Source organism: Tachypleus tridentatus, chromosome 8, assembly GCF_004210375.1.
Source record: "Tachypleus tridentatus isolate NWPU-2018 chromosome 8, ASM421037v1, whole genome shotgun sequence".
Classification (NCBI taxonomy): Eukaryota; Metazoa; Arthropoda; class Merostomata; order Xiphosura; family Limulidae; genus Tachypleus; species Tachypleus tridentatus.
The window spans coordinates 144768399-144790313 of record NC_134832.1 but is presented as its reverse complement, the minus strand read 5'-3'; the positions used below and the strand labels follow the sequence as shown (position 1 = coordinate 144790313).

The 21915-nt window shown below is 34.0% G+C and overlaps 1 protein-coding gene across 8 annotated transcripts in view; it reads left to right on the top strand.

Moving 5' to 3' along the window:
* LOC143223677 (uncharacterized) overlaps positions 1–21915 on the top strand; it is a 41423-nt gene that overhangs the window by 9279 nt on the left and 10229 nt on the right. For 3 of the 8 annotated variants that reach the window (XM_076451953.1, XM_076451950.1, XM_076451952.1), the window contains exons 3-4: positions 1606–1718; positions 18383–18566. In XM_076451953.1, coding sequence (XP_076308068.1) covers positions 1606–1718; positions 18383–18566 — 297 coding nt within the window. Of the gene's footprint in view, positions 1–1605; positions 1719–11782; positions 11974–18382; positions 18567–21915 lie in introns of all 8 variants that reach the window. The other 5 variants (XM_076451955.1, XM_076451956.1, XM_076451954.1 and 2 more) reach the window with 3 other exon arrangements.

Below are 21915 nucleotides of genomic sequence, written 5' to 3'. Positions count from 1 at the left end.
ATTGAAATCTGGTCAGTTTGAAGATCATGTTTTCCTCCATGAAAATAGAAATTCTGTTTCAAGTAGTTATTAGTGTATACCACTATTTATTGATAATATTAATTAGTTAGATTTTTTCAAATTGTTTTTATTATAACTTATTAAATAGTAGTGTTTATTCAACATTTTATTTGTGAATTTGCAGTTGTTTACAGATAAATCGCCAATGAACTATTTCTGGGCTGGTTATATCCAAGATTTGATTCTGGATCATCTTAATAGAGAGGCTGGTGAATTATCCACTCATTTATGGCCTTCTTGATTAGAAATTTAACGAACTAACTTTGGATGTTTTCAAGTTGAATATCTAAGTTTTGCTGATCTCTATGCTGGGCTCAATGATTATGTTATCAGTTAGGTTAATGTAAAATGTTTGTTGCTTTTTTCTCATTTGTAATTTATGTATATATATTCATTAGTATCATTCCACTTTATTGTATGGTCTTCCCTGGCATGATTTGTTGTCAGGTTAGTAATACAAAGCTCAGTGTATGCATGTTTTGTTGTATTGCTGATTACACATTCACAAAGAATCGAATGTTCTTCTAGTTGTTTATTTACCAGTGGGTTAGGTTCTATTTCCATTGTGAATTGTATTACTGCCTTCATTTTGTGAACTCCCAAAGGGAGCTAAATGTCACGTGGATGGGTTACATGTTTTAACCATTTGCACTACTACTCAGTAGATAAATAAGTTTAGCAGTCCAAAGACAACCTACAAAATTTTAAAAACAGTATTTTCACTGTACCCTTAAGTGTGATTAATGTGTGAAGATTTCATATAGCTCTGTTTATCTAGTTTTGTTAAGAAAGAGAACTCAAGGTGAATTAAATACAAGTTACACAAAGTTAACAACAAACAAGCGAGTAGAATTACTACACATAGGTGTTTTTTGTACATGATGAAGGGCATGTTAATATAAAAACTTTGGATTTCAGTAATTTACATACAATAATATTTACATTAGAAGTGCATTGTATTTTCACTTTATAATTTTTTTTATGAGTTAACATAATTGTCATTCGAATATTAAAACTACAGGACTGAACAATAGTTTACAAATTAAAAATTTTCATGTTTGTGTCATGTTGTTTTGAAATTTAAAATAGGCAACAAAAACAGTTTTAATGGCCTTATTTCACATTTTTAGTTTGTTTTTGAGAGATGTTGATGAATTCCAAAGGATTAGTGTACAAATTTTATAAATGCTCAGTGGTAAAAGAATTATGGTGGTCAAAACAAATATTTTAATTAATGATATTAATTAATACATGAAACTTGCTAATTTTATCAGACGCTGTAACAGTTTTTCCTATGATAGGAGACACCTGTGTATTCAGTCTCGAGCGTCTTTAATGTTTGTGAGTATGTATAATGGAATGTCATGAGGGGAAATATTGACTTTGAACTAGAGATTATTTGAGAGATTTGCTTAGCAAGAACATCTCTAAACTCCCACATTTTGATGTGTAATTACATTATGTGAACTTTTATTGTTGCTTAGTGATGAATAATAGCATTCAGTCTGGTTGTTCCAGACAAATATACATTATTTATATTACTAGCTACAGCAGAAACTGAATCCTTAGAAGAAAGATCTTCATGTGTCATTTTGAACTCAAGTGTTACAAAAGAGGAACAAGAAGAGAAGTGTAGTGAAGTAACAGTGAAGACTGAGGTAAATTGTAGATGAACAATATGTATAGAATTTTTATTACAATAAAATGAGTAGGTTGTAATATCTAGAGGACCTCTCTTGTTTTGTATGTGATCACTGATAAGGTTTTGTAGTGACAGCTGAAGGAAGTTACTTAGTTTCATAAAACAATCTTGTTAAAAATCCACTTTATGTTCAGGTCATCAAGTACTTCTGTATTTCACAGAAATGCCTTTTCTTTCCCATATGTTGTATTTGTCCTTGTATTTTACAGAAATTTCTATATTTACAAAATTAGACAAGCGAGAAATATTCAAAGAAAAGTGACGTTATGTAAAGATGTTGCAGAAAAAAAGTTAGGAAAGTTTTTAAGACTACATTTATATTTTAAGACACTGTCCAACATTTCTTTGAAAAACATTTGGATAGGTTGCTCTAGTTTACATGTACCCAGCATTCATTAATATTCTGAACATTCCTTCCTTCAAAACTAACAATGTTTCAGTTAATAGCACAATAGTTCTTAATACTACATTTTACCATGATGATTAATTTATTATCAGAATCATGTCTATAGATGTTCTGCCAAAAACACAGTCAATTAAAATGTGAGAACAGTCTCCTTGATCTGAATGGATCCAGGTAGTATATCCAACAACTGATGCTGTTTTAGAAAATTTTCATGGCAAACTAACATTTTAATATTTACTTGTTTCCCTAAATGGGGTGTCAAAGGCCATTTGGAGTGGTTACCTGTTTTAACCATTTGCACCCTATACAGTAGCGTGTTGTCTGTTAGTCAGTATACATTAAAATGATGCCATACAAGGGTAGCTCAACATTGCAGTTTTTACTGTCATGACAACAGTAAAATGTGCACATTCTAGGAATCATGGGAAGAATTATGCACCCTGTAGGCACATGAACAGAGGCATGTGTAGCATGACATATGAACTTCTAAAGTACAGGACCCAAAGGTAATGCCATAGAGTATATCAACTTCAAGAGGTTAAGGGAAACAATAAGGCAACCTGACATGAAAGTCAAGATGTTGTTCTTTGTTGTCAGTTATCCCTCTATTTGAAAAATTTTAAACAGTTTCAAACTAGTCAAACTGCGATTCATCTTCTATACAATTGAATGATAATACAGAGTTTGCAAGTGAAAAAAAGCAGGACCTTCTAGTCAGATATTTGAGCCATTGACTGTAAAACATAAATCCACAATTGTGACTTGCCCTGTACCTTGTGTGTTTTAGTTATCTGGGCAGAAAAATGTACATCATCCAAAGTATGTTTCAGAGCTAGTGATTGTATTGTCGAAACTTTCAAAGCAATGTTCAAATGCCCAATGGCAGTTTAAATAGGAGCAAAAGAGAGTCATCTTGCCTACTATTAGATGATTTTGGTCCTGTTTTTACTTTTTCTTTGATATTATGTATGAAATTCAAATACTTCTTCCTCATTGCAGTATGATGAAACAACTCAAGCAAGAGTAAAGAAACAAGTGGATTTCTTAAGATACTAATCTCCAATCTGTAATGAAGTCTGGTACAAACATTACAAGCCCATTGTTTTTCTGTTATGCAGGTGGAAAGTTGTTACCAAGTGCATGGTGGAAATATTAGAGGATGATTACATACCATTGGAATCCCTTGTTGTTTTGAGTAGCAATGGTCCAAATGTTAAGAAACAATCTTTGGAGAATTTTCCAAGCTACTTATAGCTGCAAATTGAGAATGAAATGATCTCATTGTTGTAGATACATGTAATCTTCATACAATGCACAGTGTGTTCAGCAAGGATGTAGCAGAATATGGTCAGGAAACAGAACAATTAGCAATAGATTTAAATGGACCATTCAAGACCTCATTTAGAAGAATAGAGAATTACAAAGACATGCAGATAGATCTTGACCTTCCATAGGAAATCTTTATAAAGCACATACAAGTTTGTTGGCTGAGCATTAGACCATCTTTACAGTACTTCATTGTGCAGTGGTTAGGGATAAGGGAATAAGTGTCAAAACTGGAGAGGGATCCATACAGTATCAACTTCAAATGGACAAGGGAAGCAATAAAGTGACCTGACATGAAATTCAAATTGTTTTTTATGTTTTGTTGTCAGTTGCACTTTTGTTTGAAAATTTTCTCAGAGTCCTAAACTCATCCACCTATGATTCAGCTGCTATACAGTTGAATGAAAGTACAGAGTTTTCAGATGAAAAAAAAACAGGACCTTCTAGTCAGATATCTGGGCCATTAACTGGAAAAGATAAATCCACAATTCTGACTTGCACTGTACCTAAAAATGACAATCATTGATTCACTTGTGACTGTTTTTTAGATGGCCTTTACTATGTTTAGTCACTGTTTAAGAATTTTACAATATTATTACTAATTGTGTAAGTTTAGCATATCAAGTCTCCAAAAGAACTATTTTTTACATTGTTGTCTGTTAAAATATTCTCACACATCTAAGCATGTTCACGATGGTTTAGATAAAATACTATATGTATCTTTTGAAATGAAACATTAATTTTGTTTCTTTTAAAGGCTTTATTATCATACATTTAGTAATTGTTTAATATTGTGATATAACTACTCAATATATTAAGTCTAAAAAAGGACATCAATACTACATTTATTGTACTTTTGTCATTAAATTTATTATCATGAATACATCTAGTCATTGTTTAAGATGTTAAAGATATAACTGTTCATTGTGTTAATTGAAATTAAAAATAAGAGATGGTGAGTGACAAGTGGAAGAGGAAGAAAACGTTTTTTTCAATCATTTTATATTTTCATCAACAAAAGACACTGGACACCCTGTGTGTTCATAATTTATCGTATTATAACCTATATTTTGGTAGTTCACAGGTTTCTGCTAATAGTTTATTTTATATGAGGTCTGTTAAAAAAAAATACGCGGACTGACGTCATAAAACAAAATGTACTTTATTTAGAAGTTACAGGTCTGGGACCCCTTCAAAGTACTCTCCTCCCCAACGCACACACTTATCCCAACGGTGTTTCCACTTGTTGAAACAGTCCTGGTACACTTCTTTTGTAATGTCCTCCAGCTCCTTCGTTGCATTTGCCTTAATCTTGGGAATCGTCTCAAATCTTCTTCCTTTCAAGGGTATTTTGAGTTTGGGGAACAAGAAAAAATCGCAAGGAGCAAGGTCAGGTGAATAGGGGGGGAGAAGAACAGTGATCGAGTGTTTGGCAAAAAACTCACGAGTTCTGAGGGCTGAATTTCTCAGCAACGAGGTGCATCTTCAATTTTTCGGTCAAAATCTCGTAACAAGATCCAACTGATATCCCACACTCTTCAGCAAGCTCCCTGACAGTCAGACATCGATTTGCCCGCACCAGGGTGTTGATTTTGTCGACGTGTGGGTCGTCAGTTGACATGGAAGGACGTCCAGGACGCTCATCATCTTCAATGGACTGTCGACCATCCTTAAAACGTTCATGCCACTTGAAACATGCCGTACGCTTCATAGCAACATCACCGTAAGACGTGTTAAGCATAGCAAAAGTTTCAGTCGCAGATTTTCCAAGTTTAACACAAAATTTCACAGCAAGTCGTTGCTCCTTCAGGTCATTCATTCTGAAATCCGCCAAACGAAAAAATCGCACTTCACTTAAAACCGCGTAGCTAAAATACAAATGAAGATATCTGCAATCGGGAAATGGCGTCGTAATCAGCTGATCTGTGCAAACCTAGCGACACCAAGCAGATTCCCCTGGAACCAACTGGAGCCGCGCAATTCAAACAGTCCGCTTATTTTTTGAACAGCCCTCGTAATGCAGTAGTTCCTCTTAAATACAGTCAACCTACCTGCATTGATAAAAAAGTTGCATCTGACAGGAAGTTGTTATTCAAAGGATCAGTAAACAGATAACAAATGGCACAGTTCAAGCTGTGCCAGATGCTGTTCTCCAGGGTTGAGCATAATGGTTTTTACAGATAACATAACAGATTGGTACACTGTATAATGATAATGATTGATAACAGTTCAGTAAAGATAATTTAAAATTGATTTGTTTGTTTAAATAACCTATTCTTTTATCACCTTCATTTCATAAATATGCACGTCATATTTTTATTTCAAATGTATAAAATATTACAAACTGACACAAAATTTCATAAAATGTCATCCGTTTTTATTTGTTTTAGAGAGATAATGGAATCTCTTTGAATGTCATTGGTCTGGTAGTTATTATATCAAGAAATATTTTGTTTGTTAGTTTTCAGCTCACAGTTTTGATATCAGTTTATTAAATAATGTGTAGTAACTGTGTAGAATTGTTTTACATAAGAGAAACCAGATTCACTGAACACAAAAAAGAATATTCCATATTTACCAGTGTTAAACAAAGAACCAAACATCTGAAGCTTCATACCTTGATTGAACCAAAACTTGATTTTGAAAATTGGATCCTTTCATCCCAGTTCTGAAAAGGGGCCATTCCACAAATTTAAAAGAACCTGTAAAGAAATAAGAATAAACATCTGAACTAAATTATTTTTAGATGCTAGCTGATGTCTAATAAGGTAATCCTCTCTGAATGCAAATACTAGATAAAATGTAACATCTTATGTTAAAATAATTTCAAATTGACTAAAATTTCTCTAATATTCCTGTTTCATTTATCTTGTTACTTTTATCACAACTGTGATTGATATCAGTGTCCACGTCATGTTTCTATGTGTGAATCTTTGAGCCTCCTTTTTCTTCGCAATGAATTCCTGTTCTCAGCCTGAGATATTTACAACTTTTCTGGGTGTCTTGAGGTATTTCATTAGCCATGCTTACTGCACAGATTAGTCGAGCCTGTCATTCAACAAACTGTAAGGTGATAATCTTCACACCCTGCTAGTAATTCCTAATCAAGTTACTTAATATCTAGGCTACTCGTTCAAAATATACTACATTCACTTTAAAAATAAACCTTAATTCTTTGAGCATGATCAAGACAGACAACAGCTTTTGACTGCTCCTGGATACCTTTCAAGACTTGAATGTTTTGAACCATAATACCTATATATATGTACCAAGGAGTTTGACTTGAACACTCTGAGGTACCAAGATACACATACCAACCTGTAAATACTATTTTCTAGTCATGTGGCCTCTTTACTACATACTGTATACACTGTATTCATGTGTTGTCATAAGTAACATTATTGATGAAGAGAAGACATTATAGAGAGGTCATGATTTGACTTTCCTCCCAAAAATCAAGGTCATAGGTTGCACTTGTTATGAAGTTTTTATGGGAGGTGAAATCAATGTAAAATTGTTCCGTGCATGGTAAAAAAGTTGTACTTAAAAGGAAGTAATTACTGGGAGGGGTTATATCCATGAGGTGCTAATTATTTCTAAAACTTCACAACCTCCTCTTTCTAACAGCTACTTGCCCTGCATTTACCCTCGAGACATTGGAAAATGTTTTTAACAGCACAAAAATCTTTTATAACCCTTAATTTTTTGCATCACTTCAGAAATGTGTATACATGTGACCTATGTATTATGTTTTTACTTGTTTTCCATGTGACTGAACAATTTTGATTATGTTTGCTGACAAATTAATATCAGTTTCATGTTCAAGATTCAACTTCTTGTGTTTGAGTTCCATTGTTTCTACTTGTTTGTTTTTTAAATGTTTCTATTTTCAGAATTCTACTATCATTATATGAATTTGAATTCAGTATGCCACATAATGAGATGGTAGTTATAATACTAGACCTCACTTTTAGAATTGACAATGCCAACTGAGTATGCACAGATTCTAGTTCATAGGGTGTTTGAGTCTTACGTTTGATCAGCAGTTTTTTTTGTCATATCAAGATAGGTATTGATCTTTTGCCAGGAAATCTGTTTTTTTCAGTGTGTATTTCTTACTCCCTGTCAATAAACTTGCATTCAATGAGTTTGCATGAGTTTGTGTATATGGCCCTAATTTTTGCACTCCATAGTTTAGGTCATTCCTGCCTTCACTCAGTGTGGGGTAATTTTAAATTTTATAATTTTTTTTTTATGATCTAGGCTACTTTAGTTTACAACATGCATTTGGAATTTGTTTCTTGTGTTAAATTTATTTAAAATTTAACATTTTTATCACTGTTAATATTATTTAGTTACAAGTTCTTTACTTCTAGTCACATTAATTGTGGAAACATTTTGAATTAAAATATGTTTTTGTTAACTGGGTGTCTTTTCTTTTTTTATTCTAATGTTCTTTAGTTTGAGTTTTATCTTCATGTTTTCTGTCTTATGGCTTCTTTGATTTGTCTTATAAGTCCTGTGTTTGAGGGACATTTATCTTATCAGTCCCTTTAGTGGTTTTGTATCTTGGATATTACTGATTGTTTTATGATTTCTATTGATTTTCTTTGTTTTTCCAGGTTTGTTAATTTTATGCACTTTATAGAACAGACTTTTTAAAGTTTTAGTTAGTTTCTTACTTCTGAGTACTTTCTTTAACTGTTTTAGTGTATGTGACCTTTTGGCTGTACTTCATGACTGTTCTGTTATTTATACTGGTTCTCTCTGAGGGTTTTTGACTCCCCACCCTCTGCTCACTTTACATATCTACTTCCCTCATCCTCAGGAAAGCACCTTGTCCAGTCATATTGCCTAATCTGTTCAAGTCTTACCACACAACGGGTAGGCTCCAATGGGTGCAGCCTATTCAACCAGGAGTTTACTCCCATATTTCTTTGTCTCCCTATATATAGGAGTTTGGAGTCCCTTTCTTGATCTGTCCTGGATGTATACTTACACCATGGAGTCCTACTTCTCACTTTTGTGTTTTTTTTTCTGCCCAAGTATCACATTTCTTTCTTCAGTTTTGCCTTCTAGTTCTGGGTGCTCCTGGAGTGTTGTTCTTCAGTTCCCTTTGTGTTTAGTAGAGTGGTTTGCTCTTTTGCACATCATCTTCACTCACCAGGTCTTCAGACTCACATTTTATGAACAAGAGGCTTCTGCTTGCCTTGAATTTGTAAATACACAGACAAATTTTCAGTAGAAATTCAGTAAAAAAACTTTTTTTAATATAAAACACATGTAGTGTTTACTTAAAGCTTTCACCAAATTTCATCGAAATATACTTTATAAATTGAGAGACTTGTGTACACATAATAAGGTGGTGTTGCACTGCAAAATTAACTGCACCTACGAAGGGAAAAATAATGAATGTTTAAGGATTGCTAAAAGCTGAAGGAGGTTTTAAGGTGCTCAAAATGAAATCTGAGGTCAAAGCTTTTAGCTTTGTGGTGGATCACATAGGCTTCACAGGTCAGCTGTAGGAAGAATAGTGTTTTCTATTTTGAAATGTAGTGTGAAGTGACTTTGCTGATAAAAAGTCAAGAATGAGATGAACAGTGGTCAAGATTTATGACTTTATATAGCAAACATCAGTACTGAAAACACCAAGTGTTAAATATAGTTGTAAAAAAAGGTCATTACATACATATATACTTTTACCTAACCATATTCAAAGAGTTAAGGCAATATATTAGCTCAACAACTCTTTACCAAATATTCTGTGATAGTGCTTGAAGTACTGATCACAGTTTTCTTTCATCTTTGCACTATTGATCAACTGGCTGTCCAAACTTTATATATTTTAATTGGTTATCCCATGACATTCAGTAGACATTTTACTATGAATAAAGGCTTGTTATCTTTCAAGTCCAGTACTCTTTTGGTTATTATATTAAAAATTAAATGTCTAATTAATCTCAGTTCTAATGGTTAGGATATCTTTGCTGGCTTCTGGGCTAATCACCAAAATATGCATACCACTCTACATCTGGTGTTTCCTTATTCAACCCTTTACAAATTGTTAGGCTTGTATTACCCTCTGATTCAATATAATATGATATAGCATCTTCATCATTAGACTTGTATATCCACTTCTGTTCAAGGAATAATCAGAGATTTAATGGTCATATAAGCTTCAAGTTCATTAACATGTCTGACCATGACCACTATAATGCATATTTTACTGAGAATTACCTTTTCTAGACTGAACTTACATTTCTGTCAGTATTTTCTATGTTTAGGCTAGTTTCTGTTTTAGTTAGTGCATGTGATATAATGTCTTTGCCATTTTTCTAGGTCTCCATGTGAATGCAGTTGAACCAAGTTGTGGTGTACAGTAGAGTTGTATTTTTACAACTGGTGAGATAATCTGTTCCCTACTGTTGACCAAGTTGTGATATACAGTGGAGTTTTATTTTTACAAATTGTGAGGTAATCTGTTCCCTACTGTTGACCAAGTTGTGATGTATGGTGAAGTTGTATTCTTACAGCTGGGAAGATAATATATTCCATGCTGTTGAACCAAGTTGTGGTGTACAGTGAAGTTCTATTCTTACAGCTGGTGATGTAATCTGTTCCATGTTGTTGACCAGTTTGTGGTGTACAGTGAAGTTGTATTCTTACAGCCGATAGAATAATCTATCCATGTAATTTTAATATTCTGAAAACATTAAAGGGCACCTGATTGTAATTATCATTTACAAAATGTACCTTTAAACCTAAGTAATCTATTTATTTGATCTCGTTTTACCATATCAGATGTTCACTTTTTACAGATATGCACATACATAAATCTGCAGCATTGATAATTTCCATTTAATATTTGTATGAGATGAAACTGGCTTTTATTCATTTTAGTAAATGTGTCCTAAATATTGGAAGTCATTCCTGTATGACTTCTACTGAACTATCACTTCTCTTTATTCATTTTAGTAAATGTGTCCTAAATATTGGAAGTCATTCCTGTATGACTTCTACTGAACTATCACTTCTCTTTATTCATTTTAGTAAATGTGTTCTAAATATTGGAAGTCATTCCTGTATGACTTCTACTGAACTATCACTTCTCTTTATTCATTTTAGTAAATGTGTTCTAAATATTGGAAGTCATTCCTGTATGACTTCTACTGAACTATCACTTCTCTTTATTCATTTTAGTAAATGTGTTCTAAATATTGGAAGTCATTCCTGTATGACTTCTACTGAACTATCACTTCTCTTTATTCATTTTAGTAAATGTGTTCTAAATATTGGAAGTCATTCCTGTATGACTTCTACTGAACTATCACTTCTCTTTATTCATTTTAGTAAATGTGTTCTAAATATTGGAAGTCATTCCTGTATGACTTCTACTGAACTATCACTTCTCTTTATTCATTTTAGTAAATGTGTTCTAAATATTGAAGTCATTCCTGTATGACTTCTACTGAACTATCACTTCTCTTTATTCATTTTAGTAAATGTGTTCTAAATATTGGAAGTCATTCCTGTATGACTTCTACTGAACTATCACTTCTCTTTATTCATTTTAGTAAATGTGTCCTAAATATTGAAGTCATTCCTGTATGACTTCTACTGAACTATCACTTCTCTTTATTCATTTTAGTAAATGTGTTCTAAATATTGGAAGTCATTCCTGTATGACTTCTACTGAACTATCACTTCTCTTTATTCATTTTAGTAAATGTGTTCTAAATATTGGAAGTCATTCCTGTATGACTTCTACTGAACTATCACTTCTCTTTATTCATTTTAGTAAATGTGTTCTAAATATTGGAAGTCATTCCTGTATGACTTCTACTGAACTATCACTTCTCTTTATTCATTTTAGTAAATGTGTTCTAAATATTGGAAGTCATTCCTGTATGACTTCTACTGAACTATCACTTCTCTTTATTCATTTTAGTAAATGTGTTCTAAATATTGGAAGTCATTCCTGTATGACTTCTACTGAACTATCACTTCTTGTTTGGCAGCACTTGTGCTTGGATGTGTTTGTTTGTTTTTTTACCTGATTTCAATTTAAGACACATTGTCTTCATGAAGTTGTTACACTTTATAAACCACCCAGTTCTCTTTAAAATTATCTTAAATCTATCTTATTGTAGTCACCTTTTTGTCAACTTTTGAAGCATGAATTCCAAAGTTAATGTTACCACTTTTGATGTTTCATCTTCAACAGCTTCTTTATCTCAGGTCTCGGGTATTGGCAACCTGATCAAAGATTTATCATTGTTTATTTACAGGGAGATTGAACATTACATGGGCCAACCTCTTTTCCAGATCGAGCCTCATTTTCTCCTGAACATGTTGAACTTGTTCAGGCTAATGAAGACTTCAGTTGCTTATTTCTACCTCCTGGTTTTGCCATGCCTTCCCATACCATTACTGAGGATACAGTTTGGACGTCCATATTGTTTCAAACTCTGTTTCTCAGGTATGTGATGTTCTAACCCTTACTCCTATTTCTTATGACTAACATCTTTCCTTGAGCATTTTTCCCAATCCTGTTTGTTTTTTCACTTCCCCTGACATTAAAGTCCATGCTGGACAATTTGCCTTCAAGTTAAATGATGGCATTAGCATGCCTTTTCCTCCATGGTCTTTGGACCAGTCTGCCCTCTCTTATCATTCTACAAACTGTTCTTATATAGACCAAAACTGTTGGATTCTGTTTTACTTATTTCTGAGTGTATCTCGAATCTCCTTTCAGTTTAACCCAGGTCCAATTTTCCTGTTTATGTCTTACCATTATGATTCCTTGGTAATATCTTCTCATTATTCATCTCCTGTCTGAGGCTCTTCACAGAAATCCTGAGGGGATTTTAAGGGACATCCTCTCCCTTTTTATTTCCACCTTTGTTTTTTATTTTTGTTGTCTTTGGTCCTGGCATTGTATACATGGTTCTCTGTTGTTGGGACCTTCTTGGTCAAGATGCTGTCTTATCAAGGGCCCTTAACCTGTACTTTATCTCTGGGATTTACATATGGCCCATTTGTTCCAATGTTTTAGCTGTGAAAGATCCTGGAATTTTGGGTGGCATTCAAACAACAATTTACCCTATTTCTATTTGATAACCTACTTGTCTCAGTCAGAGCTAAGAGTGGCACCCAGTGTGGTTTCCTATTTTTCCCTTCCCAATTCTAACCTTGTCATTTTTCTTCATGATGCACATCACATTGCCAATATGTATTGGTGACTCTCTGGTAGGCTCTGGTCCAGTAAGAGGTTTGACTTTTGGCTTTCTTTCTATCATTGGCACTCTTTCATCAATGATGTTTGGGTTCTTCAAATTTTATTGGAAGAATTTGTGATCCCACTTCCTGCACCTCCCTTGTCTCCTGTGCCTCTTTCCTTCCCTCTATCTCAGGATCACCTTGTTTGTCAGTATCTGTCAGAGGTGGTTCAGGACATGCTCATTCAACAGACTATCAAACCTATTCCCAACCAGTTACTGAGTTTTTTTCCAAACTGTTTGAACTATTTGTTGTTCCAAAATTACCAGGGACTGGAGGCTTGCCATTGATTTACCCTGCCTCATTTACTTTGTTCACTTTCCCCATTTTACCACACAGTTCCCTTTCATCCATATCTTTGGTTTGTTCATCACAGAATGATGTATTAGTTTTACATCCTACCATTCAAGTTTGCTTCTATATCTTATGTTTTCTGTTGGATTATTAAGGCATCTACTTCTTATCTTCATACCCTGTGGCTGCATTTCCATTATTATGTGGAAGATTGACTTCTTCTGGCCCTTTCCAAATTGAAGTCAATCAGTCATACTCATCAGCTTCATCGAATGGCTGGTCAGGTGGGCTGGTTAATCATATTGGACATCTGGGTGTCCTTTTCAACAATCACCTCAGTTAGGTCCAACCTTTTCATCTTCGACTTCATTTCATGGAATTGTTAGTTTGCATTGCCCTGTTTGCTCCTTCTCTTTCAGCATACAAGGTTCTATTGTTTTTGGGGGTATGGCCTTCCATGACACCTCTAGTTCCCCTAGGTTGTACATTCCCAACAGTGGACTCTGTATGTTCAGTGGATCCTTGTTTGGGATCCCTTTGCTACTCCTATTACACTTCCCTCTTCCTTAGTGGACAGTCTGCTTTGTTGGTTGGACAAGATTTATAAATCACCTGGCATCCTGCTTTCTTCTCCTAATCGATATTTACATTTATTTACAGATGCATGCCTTCAGGTAGCATCTGGTTGGGATCCCTCTGTTTTCATACTTCTGATATCCTCTATTGGGCTCACAAGCACAACATTTGTTTAATTGTGTGTCAGGTTCTGAGGGCTTTCAACCTCATGAGTAAATAATCTTTCCTACACTGATAAGATTTATCCAATGGATTGGTCCCTTAATGTTCTTGTTTTCTAGTGGCTTTACAGTTAACAGGTTTTTTCTCACACTAATGCATTAGCCACCACACTGAATCACAAATTACCCCTCTTTTGGCCTCTGATGCCTCATCTTCAGGCCTTAGCTATTATTTCTTTCAGCCAAGACTGGTCTTACAAATTCCTCTGTGTTTAGCCTCTTATCTCATTGCTTCATTGGATGGTTTCTTTCATCCATACCACCACTCCGTGCTGGGTCCTTCTGATAGCTCCCTATTTGCTGGTTCATCTGTGGTTTTTTTCATTGGCACCAACTCCAGTCATTTCCTCCTGTATTGCTTCCCTTATTTCACAGTCTTCTTCAATAACTCAAGTCACCAATTCTACACCCAACAGTTTATACTCTCCTTAATGCCTGGTTTTTGTCCAGTCCTTGGCAAAGAGATTGGGTTTCTCCAGTTGCATATCCTTCCATTTGGCTCAATCTGTATATCATTTTTCCATGGAGGTATATCAGTGGAAGTGGAAAGTCTTTTACACACAACCCCATTCTCAGGGATTTCAAACTGTTCAACCTACTGTGGCTGATGTGTCCTTGTTTCTGACATAGCTTTTCATTTGTGGTTATTTGCTTTGCTTAATTTCTGGTTATTTGGCAACCTTGTCCCATACCTTTCATCTTTTCCATTACCATAAAGTCTTTGTTTTATCTGTAATTTTTATGTTAATCTATTCCTTCTGGATTCAACATCCTCCCTAATGATTACTCTTTTAGAGTGTGATGTTAATTTGCTCCTTCTTTTCCTTCCTGTACCTCTGTTCAAACCTCTTTCCTTGCATTCCATGTTTCACCTTTCCCATAAAGCATATTTCCTTTTACTTTTGGCCTGTGGTCATTAATGGTGAACAAGTCAGCTTGTTACATGCACACATTACTACCATACCTATCATCTCCTTTATTCATATTGTTCCTTCCTCCTGAAAACCTCAGTGGCACATGCAGGGCTGGATTATTTATTTGGCACAATAAGCACAGTGCCTAGGTGTCTAAAAAAACTGTGTCCATGAAAATCTTCCTTAAAAGTTAATCTTAGAGGGTCAAAAAATAATAAGCATACAAATATGAAATATACAATTTACTGTAAAAACTTTATTACATCTTTAAGTTATACGATGTATTTTTGTATATGTGCATTAGTTTGTGTACTCACATTCTCATAAATATACAGCCAATATTTAACGACAGTGTATTAAACCACATAAACAGCAAATGTGTGTTATATGCATATAAATACTTACATTTCAAACCAGAATTTATAATTTATATATCTACAACTTATCTAACTTTTGGTTTAACTTATACAATGGGTAGGGCCTATGAACAAAAGATGCCTAGGCCCTACGATCGTCTTGATCTAGCACTTGGCATGTGAGGGTAAATCCTTCTTTTCACTTATTTCCCTTCCCTCTGTCACTCATTTCTACCCTCATTCTGATACAGATAAACTTCTATGTCCAATGCAAGCCTTTCATTTCTTTATTGCCTGTATAGCTTCATTCTATGGTTCCCATTCCTGACTCTTTATTCCATGGCAATCTTATTCAACTGGTAATTTATTTCTTTTTCACCAGTTAGGTTCATCATTTGATTCATTTTGACCCTTTTCCACAGGAATTTGTTAAGAGTAACTTCTTATCAAATTAAACACCTCACCTTTTCTCTTGGTTCTTATCTTCATTGACTATTGAAGGAAATCCTGCAAGTGGATATTTGGACAAAATCTAACACATTAATCTCCTATTATTTACATCATGTTACAGTTTCGGCTTCCTCTGGTATTTGCCTTCCCTATGTGGCTGTTCTTCAAGCTGTGGTATAACTCCAAGACTGGATAAGTTTATATTAATGCTTTCTTTAATTTCTAGGCCCCATTCTTCCTACCTTCATCACATGGATTTTGCTCTGTGGGAAGTAATGTCTGGCCAAGCATTCCACAATTCAAAATTGCACTGTACAACTATTTTGATTTGCACCTTCCATTCCATGGCTATGCAGTGCTCACCATTGAGATGGGTTGTTCTATAAGATTACTCAAAAGTGAATAACCTTGCAGTGTTACTTCATAAACTTGCCTATTCTAGATCATACCACCCATTGATCTCATGAGTAAAGCAAATGGGATAGCTACCCATCTGTGCTATATCTTGATTGAATAAATAGGTATGGTCTGCTTTCCAAAATAAGGTTTCCTGATCACCCATTACACAATCTTTGGTCATAACATTCCTCCAAACTCTTCAATACCGTCTCATTCCCATTTTTTCTAGTGGAATATGAGAGTCATTTCCATTTTTCAGTTACAAGCTGCTGGAATGGTCACCCATGGAAGCATCATGTTCAATGTAACTCACATAAAATAAGACAATATTATTTAGTACAAAGTAGGGCAGTGGTATTATACAATTATTATGGAGTGAGTCGTCAAATTGCAAATCACCCCTTCATTTAGCAACCCTCATCCTGCTCCCCTGGAGGTTCATACCTAATGGCTGAATTTTGGATTTAGATTGAACCAATTAACATAAGTTATCACATATGTTCAAGGTTGTCTATTATTCTCCCTTGATTGTGCTCCACTGTGTTGTAGGTCACAGCAGAGGTTAGGAGAATTATTCCAGTTCTATCCTTTTGCTATCCAACATGTCTGTGGATGTTATTGCTTATTAAATTATTCTTGTCATTTTTGCTATTGGGGGAGTAGATTTTGTTTACATAGACATCCTTTCAATATTGTATGTTAGGTTCCAGGTTGAGATATTCCTCAAATAATGCTTGTGTCATGTATTAGGGTTGGAGTGGTTCTAAATTTCCTCCAGTCTCACATTTGAGGTGAAGATGATATGATCATTATCACAACCCCACATGATTGTTAGTTCTCAGTGTTATAGGTTTTGGATGTAACTGACTTCCCAAGCATAATCCATCATGCTGCAGCTACCCTACACTGTGGGGATTATCCTATATTTGCCTAACTTTTCTGCTTTGTGGGATTTACTTGCATGTATCTCTTAAAGGTTCAGTTACGTACCCTCCCTCATTTCTCTCCCACTAGGATCTGCTTCTGTCCTTTTTCTGCCCTTCTTTTCTCTATTGTTTTTGCATGGGCAAGAAATATAACTAATCAGAAGCAGTGCAGCTCCCCTCTTCAGATCCGACTCTCTTATCTATGGAGGTATCTTTTGTATGCTACCCTCACACTAGTCCCTCTTTCTAATCAATATGGAATTCTAGCTGATCTTGTGAGGAAAGTAACGTATCAAAAGTTATAATTTTCCTACACCACAAATGTATTTTTCATAGGTACTTTCCTCTGTCCACACTTCCCACCTTTCCTCCACTCACTTTTCTGGCTTTTTCATCTTCTGGTGATAGTTTGGTAGAGGTGCATAGAGGGAGTCATGTGAGTATACTATACTCCTATTGGTGGAAAAGTGACTCATGATATTTACGAGAGACACACTGGAATCAAGTGATTCCAATGGGGGGGGGGAACAGAAAGCTTATGGTATGCATAATGAAAAAAGGTGCATATAGAGAGCAGCACTGAATAAGAATAGGTGATTTTGTGAGGAGAAACAATTACCTGTCAAATATATATTTTATGTATAGGAAAATTGTAACATTCATTTTTCTTACATTCATGGTTTCGACTGTTAACCTTTCCTTAAATGTTTCCTTTTAATTTCAACAATGAGTATAAAAAGACGGTTTTTCTGGTGGATTGTACAATATTATTAATATATCAGCAAACCAAGAAGGTAGAAGATTAAATTTTAGGTGTGTTCTTGTCAAATATTTATTAATTGATGTAGGAGATGACACAAAGAAGTGTAGATTAAAAACTTTTTAAATATTTCTTTTTAAAACTGAGAAATTAAAACTCAGATAATATGAAAATCTGAATCATAACTTATATTTTACGGCAAAGGTTTTGGTTGTCCATTAATAATAAAAGTTGTTTAATTAAATTTTAATGAATCTTTATAAAATGTGATGTACACTTTAATCCAGGTATATGGATAGACCTTATAGAATTGTAGACAAAACTGAACTCATGTACTTATGAAGGTGAATAATAGTTTCTGAGTGTTGAAATGTATTGTGGTGTTTGAATTTTATGTTGACTGCCAGTATTCACACACGCATTTAGTATTCACTGTAGTAAAAATATTTAATATTTTCATACTTTCCTATTTAACTTACATTTTAAAACATGCCAAATTTTTATCTTATTAATCTTTCTCAGTGAAATCAATTTCTTTGTCAATAAATTATCTGTGTTAGTGGAAACACTTCTCAGAAATGTGTTCCTAGTTTTGAAATGTCAGATTGAGAACTTCGTGGTTTATATGAGAACATTTTTTCATATTTGTCTGTTTTAATAACAGCACAAGTTGTTGCTTTCAATGACCATTTGAATATGTTATTTGATTTTAGAATATACTTATGAGAGTGAAAACAGAGCAACCTGGTGATGTACCACAAAACATGGTTATTTCAAAGTTCAGTGATAGTGATGATAATGATTTGAATAGTTCCAAATACAAGGTTACAAATGTGAAGAAAGAAAAGGAATTTCAAGGTTTGAAACAAATTTGTTCTGAATCAGGAAGTACATTTGGTAAGGACACGTATCCTGAGATAAATTGTAAAACTAGTAATGTTGGTTGTTAAGAGAAGAATTTTCATTTAATTAAACTTTTAATAATTATGATTTAAAATATTTATTGAACCCTAACTGCTAATAAGATATACCTCTGTCTTTGATTTGTTTTTAATGTTTCTGTAAAACAGTTTTGTAATAGTAGCTTTTTACAACATATTGTGAGAAATAACACACTTTACTTTTGGATTACTGTATTCTTTGGTTTGGCTGCCCAGCCTTTATTAATGAGCTTTGAAGAGGCAAAACTGCAGTTCACAGCAGAGGGTATGGCAAACCAAAGAATATGATAGCCTTCTACAGCAGATTATATTTTAAATTTTACCTTTGGTGAAAAGAAATCTTTAATAATTTTCATACTTGTTGTTTCAGACAGTTCATTATCTGTTTACATGTTTATAAGCATGCATGTGATAGAAGTGTTAATAGTTTAGAGTTTAAATGTTTGGCAAATGTTTTTAATTTTGCTTTATCTGTTAAACATTATAAATATGGAAGTCAAATATAAAAAATCTAAGTACTTCTCAGAAGTTTTTTAAACTGTTTACTTCTTTCTTTTATTATATGACATTACTAACAGATAGTGAGATTCACCTCAAACCTTGCACTTATAACAATATATCGTGCTGCCACTTAGTGTTGAACAAAATTCCGTGTATCATTATGATTGTGGATATTACTCACAAATTATACGTTTAACAAATAAATACTGCTACTGAACTAAATATAACATTGTAACAGATAAGCAAGTAATGAAATTCTAATGATAAATATTATATGCACATATATATATAATATATATATATTCAAATAAACCAAATAAAAATTCACCAAATTGTGAGATTTTTCAAATATAGCAGTTGGTTTCATTGATGTTAATTTACATGCTTTTAATTGGAACTGCTTTTTGATACGTTACCAGCATAATTTCCCACTGTACAGAAATACAATAAATTGATGCGAAACTGACCATACAATAGCAAAATCATCTTTGGGAGCTTGAAGTAAGAAAAATTTTGTTTAGGTATATTTTGATAAGAATGACTGAAAAGTAAAATGTAGGCTGTGCTGTTCAGAATTTAGTTCAGAGTAGCAGTAATGTTTAACTATACCAAAATGAAGCATCCTACTAGATCTCGTGGAAGGAGCATCGTGAGTAATGATGTTAGCACACAATTTATGTAATGGTGTGGTTAATGTTTGTAGCCTGTCACAACAGACTATTGTTGAAACTCAGATGCAGTTAATATTATTATTTCACTATTCTTATATATTTATAGAGTATACAGAAATATGCAGTAATTTGTATACATCAGTCAACTCTGCATGGCCCCAAGTAGACGATAATGTAAAGACACACTTTTATTACAGATGAACCTGTCATCAAATACGTGATTGCACCAACAAAGCTGTGATGAAACAACGTAAAATTATACCATGTATGCAAAATATAAATCTTATAGGGTGCTTAGTAAGCAAAAAGATGTGTATTTTCCTGTGAAAACGTGTCACGTAAACTATCAAATGTTGTTTGAGAATATGTTCAATTATTCCCTGTCAGAATTAACAATTCAAAATCTGAATTGGAGTATGAAATATAAACTATGGAGGTCTTTTATTATTGTATAAGACTGAACTTATAGTTCAGGAACTTACTATCCCTTCCAGTAATGAATCTATAGTTATTAATGTAAAAACGCAAAATCAGACAGACGTTACTGTGGCGGGCATCTACTGCTCGCCTAGTACCGTGTTAGATGTAAATCTATTGAATATATTGTATAATAGCAACTGTAATCTTATTATTATCGGCGACCTAAACAGTAAACATATAGCATTCAACTGTCGTTGCTCAAACGCAAATGGCAAATTACTTTATCAATTTCTGGACGAATCAAACATGACTTTATTAAACGATGCAACACCGACACATATCTCGTACGCACATGGCACCAGTGAAATACTGGACCTATGCCTGTGTTCGTCAAATATGAGTCGCAAATTCGTAATTTTCATGTTGGTCACGATATAGATAGTGACCACCTTCCAGTTTGGTGTATCTTCAATCTCACCCCCCACTTAAATAAAATCATAGTGAGAGACCAACTGAACTACAAAAGCTAATTGGCCAGTTTTCCAAACTATATTAAATGAAACCTTACCTCCAGAAGCACTACATATTGCCGCGGACGCATCAGATATAGATGCATACTGTCATATCATCTCTGAGTGTCTAAAACATGCAGCCAACAGTTCGATACCGAAACAAAAACACTTCACAACAACTCATTCATGGCAACCACATAAAGATATAATACACTTAATTAAAACAGACGTATACTCCGCAGACAGTACATTCAAAATCGCAACCCCACACTTAAAACTCAGATAAACACAATAAGAAATAAAATACGAAACTTAATCAGACAACAGAAACAAGAAAACTGGGACACCTTCTGTTCCGATCTAAATCATAAAACTGATCCTAAACAATTCTGGACACATTTGAAAAGATTTACAAACACAGGAACAACAAACACAGTATATCCACCACTGGAACTGGATGGAGAAACAGCATACACTAACACAGAAAAAGCCGAGATATTTAAAAAACACCTAGAAAACACGTTCAAAACACATCATGAACCAGACATGAACAGATACTTTTATAATACAGTCACAAACTTTATTGACCAAAATAGAAGCATTTTACACCTAAATTTCCAGTCAACACTATTACACACCAAGAAAAACAAAAGACTGGAGCACTCATCAACTGGTAAAACATATCACTGTTACAGAAGTAGTAACTGCTATTAAAAAACACAAAAAACAAAGCTCCTGGAGAAGATGGTATTCAAGCTATCCTCCTAAAACAAGGCACTCAGAGATTATATGAACACCTAACAGCGTTATTTAATCTCTCACTATCAGCTGGATATATCCCCGTTTCTTGGAAGGAAGCAATAGTATTAATGTTCCAGAAAGAAGGAAAGTCAGCGAATAAACCAAACAACTACCGCCCGATTAGCTTAACCAGTTGTATTGGCAAAGTATTAGAGAGGATAATTAGTAATCGTCTGTCAGTTTACTTAGAAGAAAATTCAAAATTACCAGAAATTCAAAACAGATTTCGAAAAAACCGCCAAACTACAGACCACCTGATTCGACTTACAGAATCAATTACCGACAGCTTCAACAAAAAAAGAATGCACTGTAGCTTGCTTTCTCGACATTGAGAAAGCATTTGACACAGTGTGGCATAACGGCTTAAGACATAGATTGCTTGAAATGGCATTACCCCAGG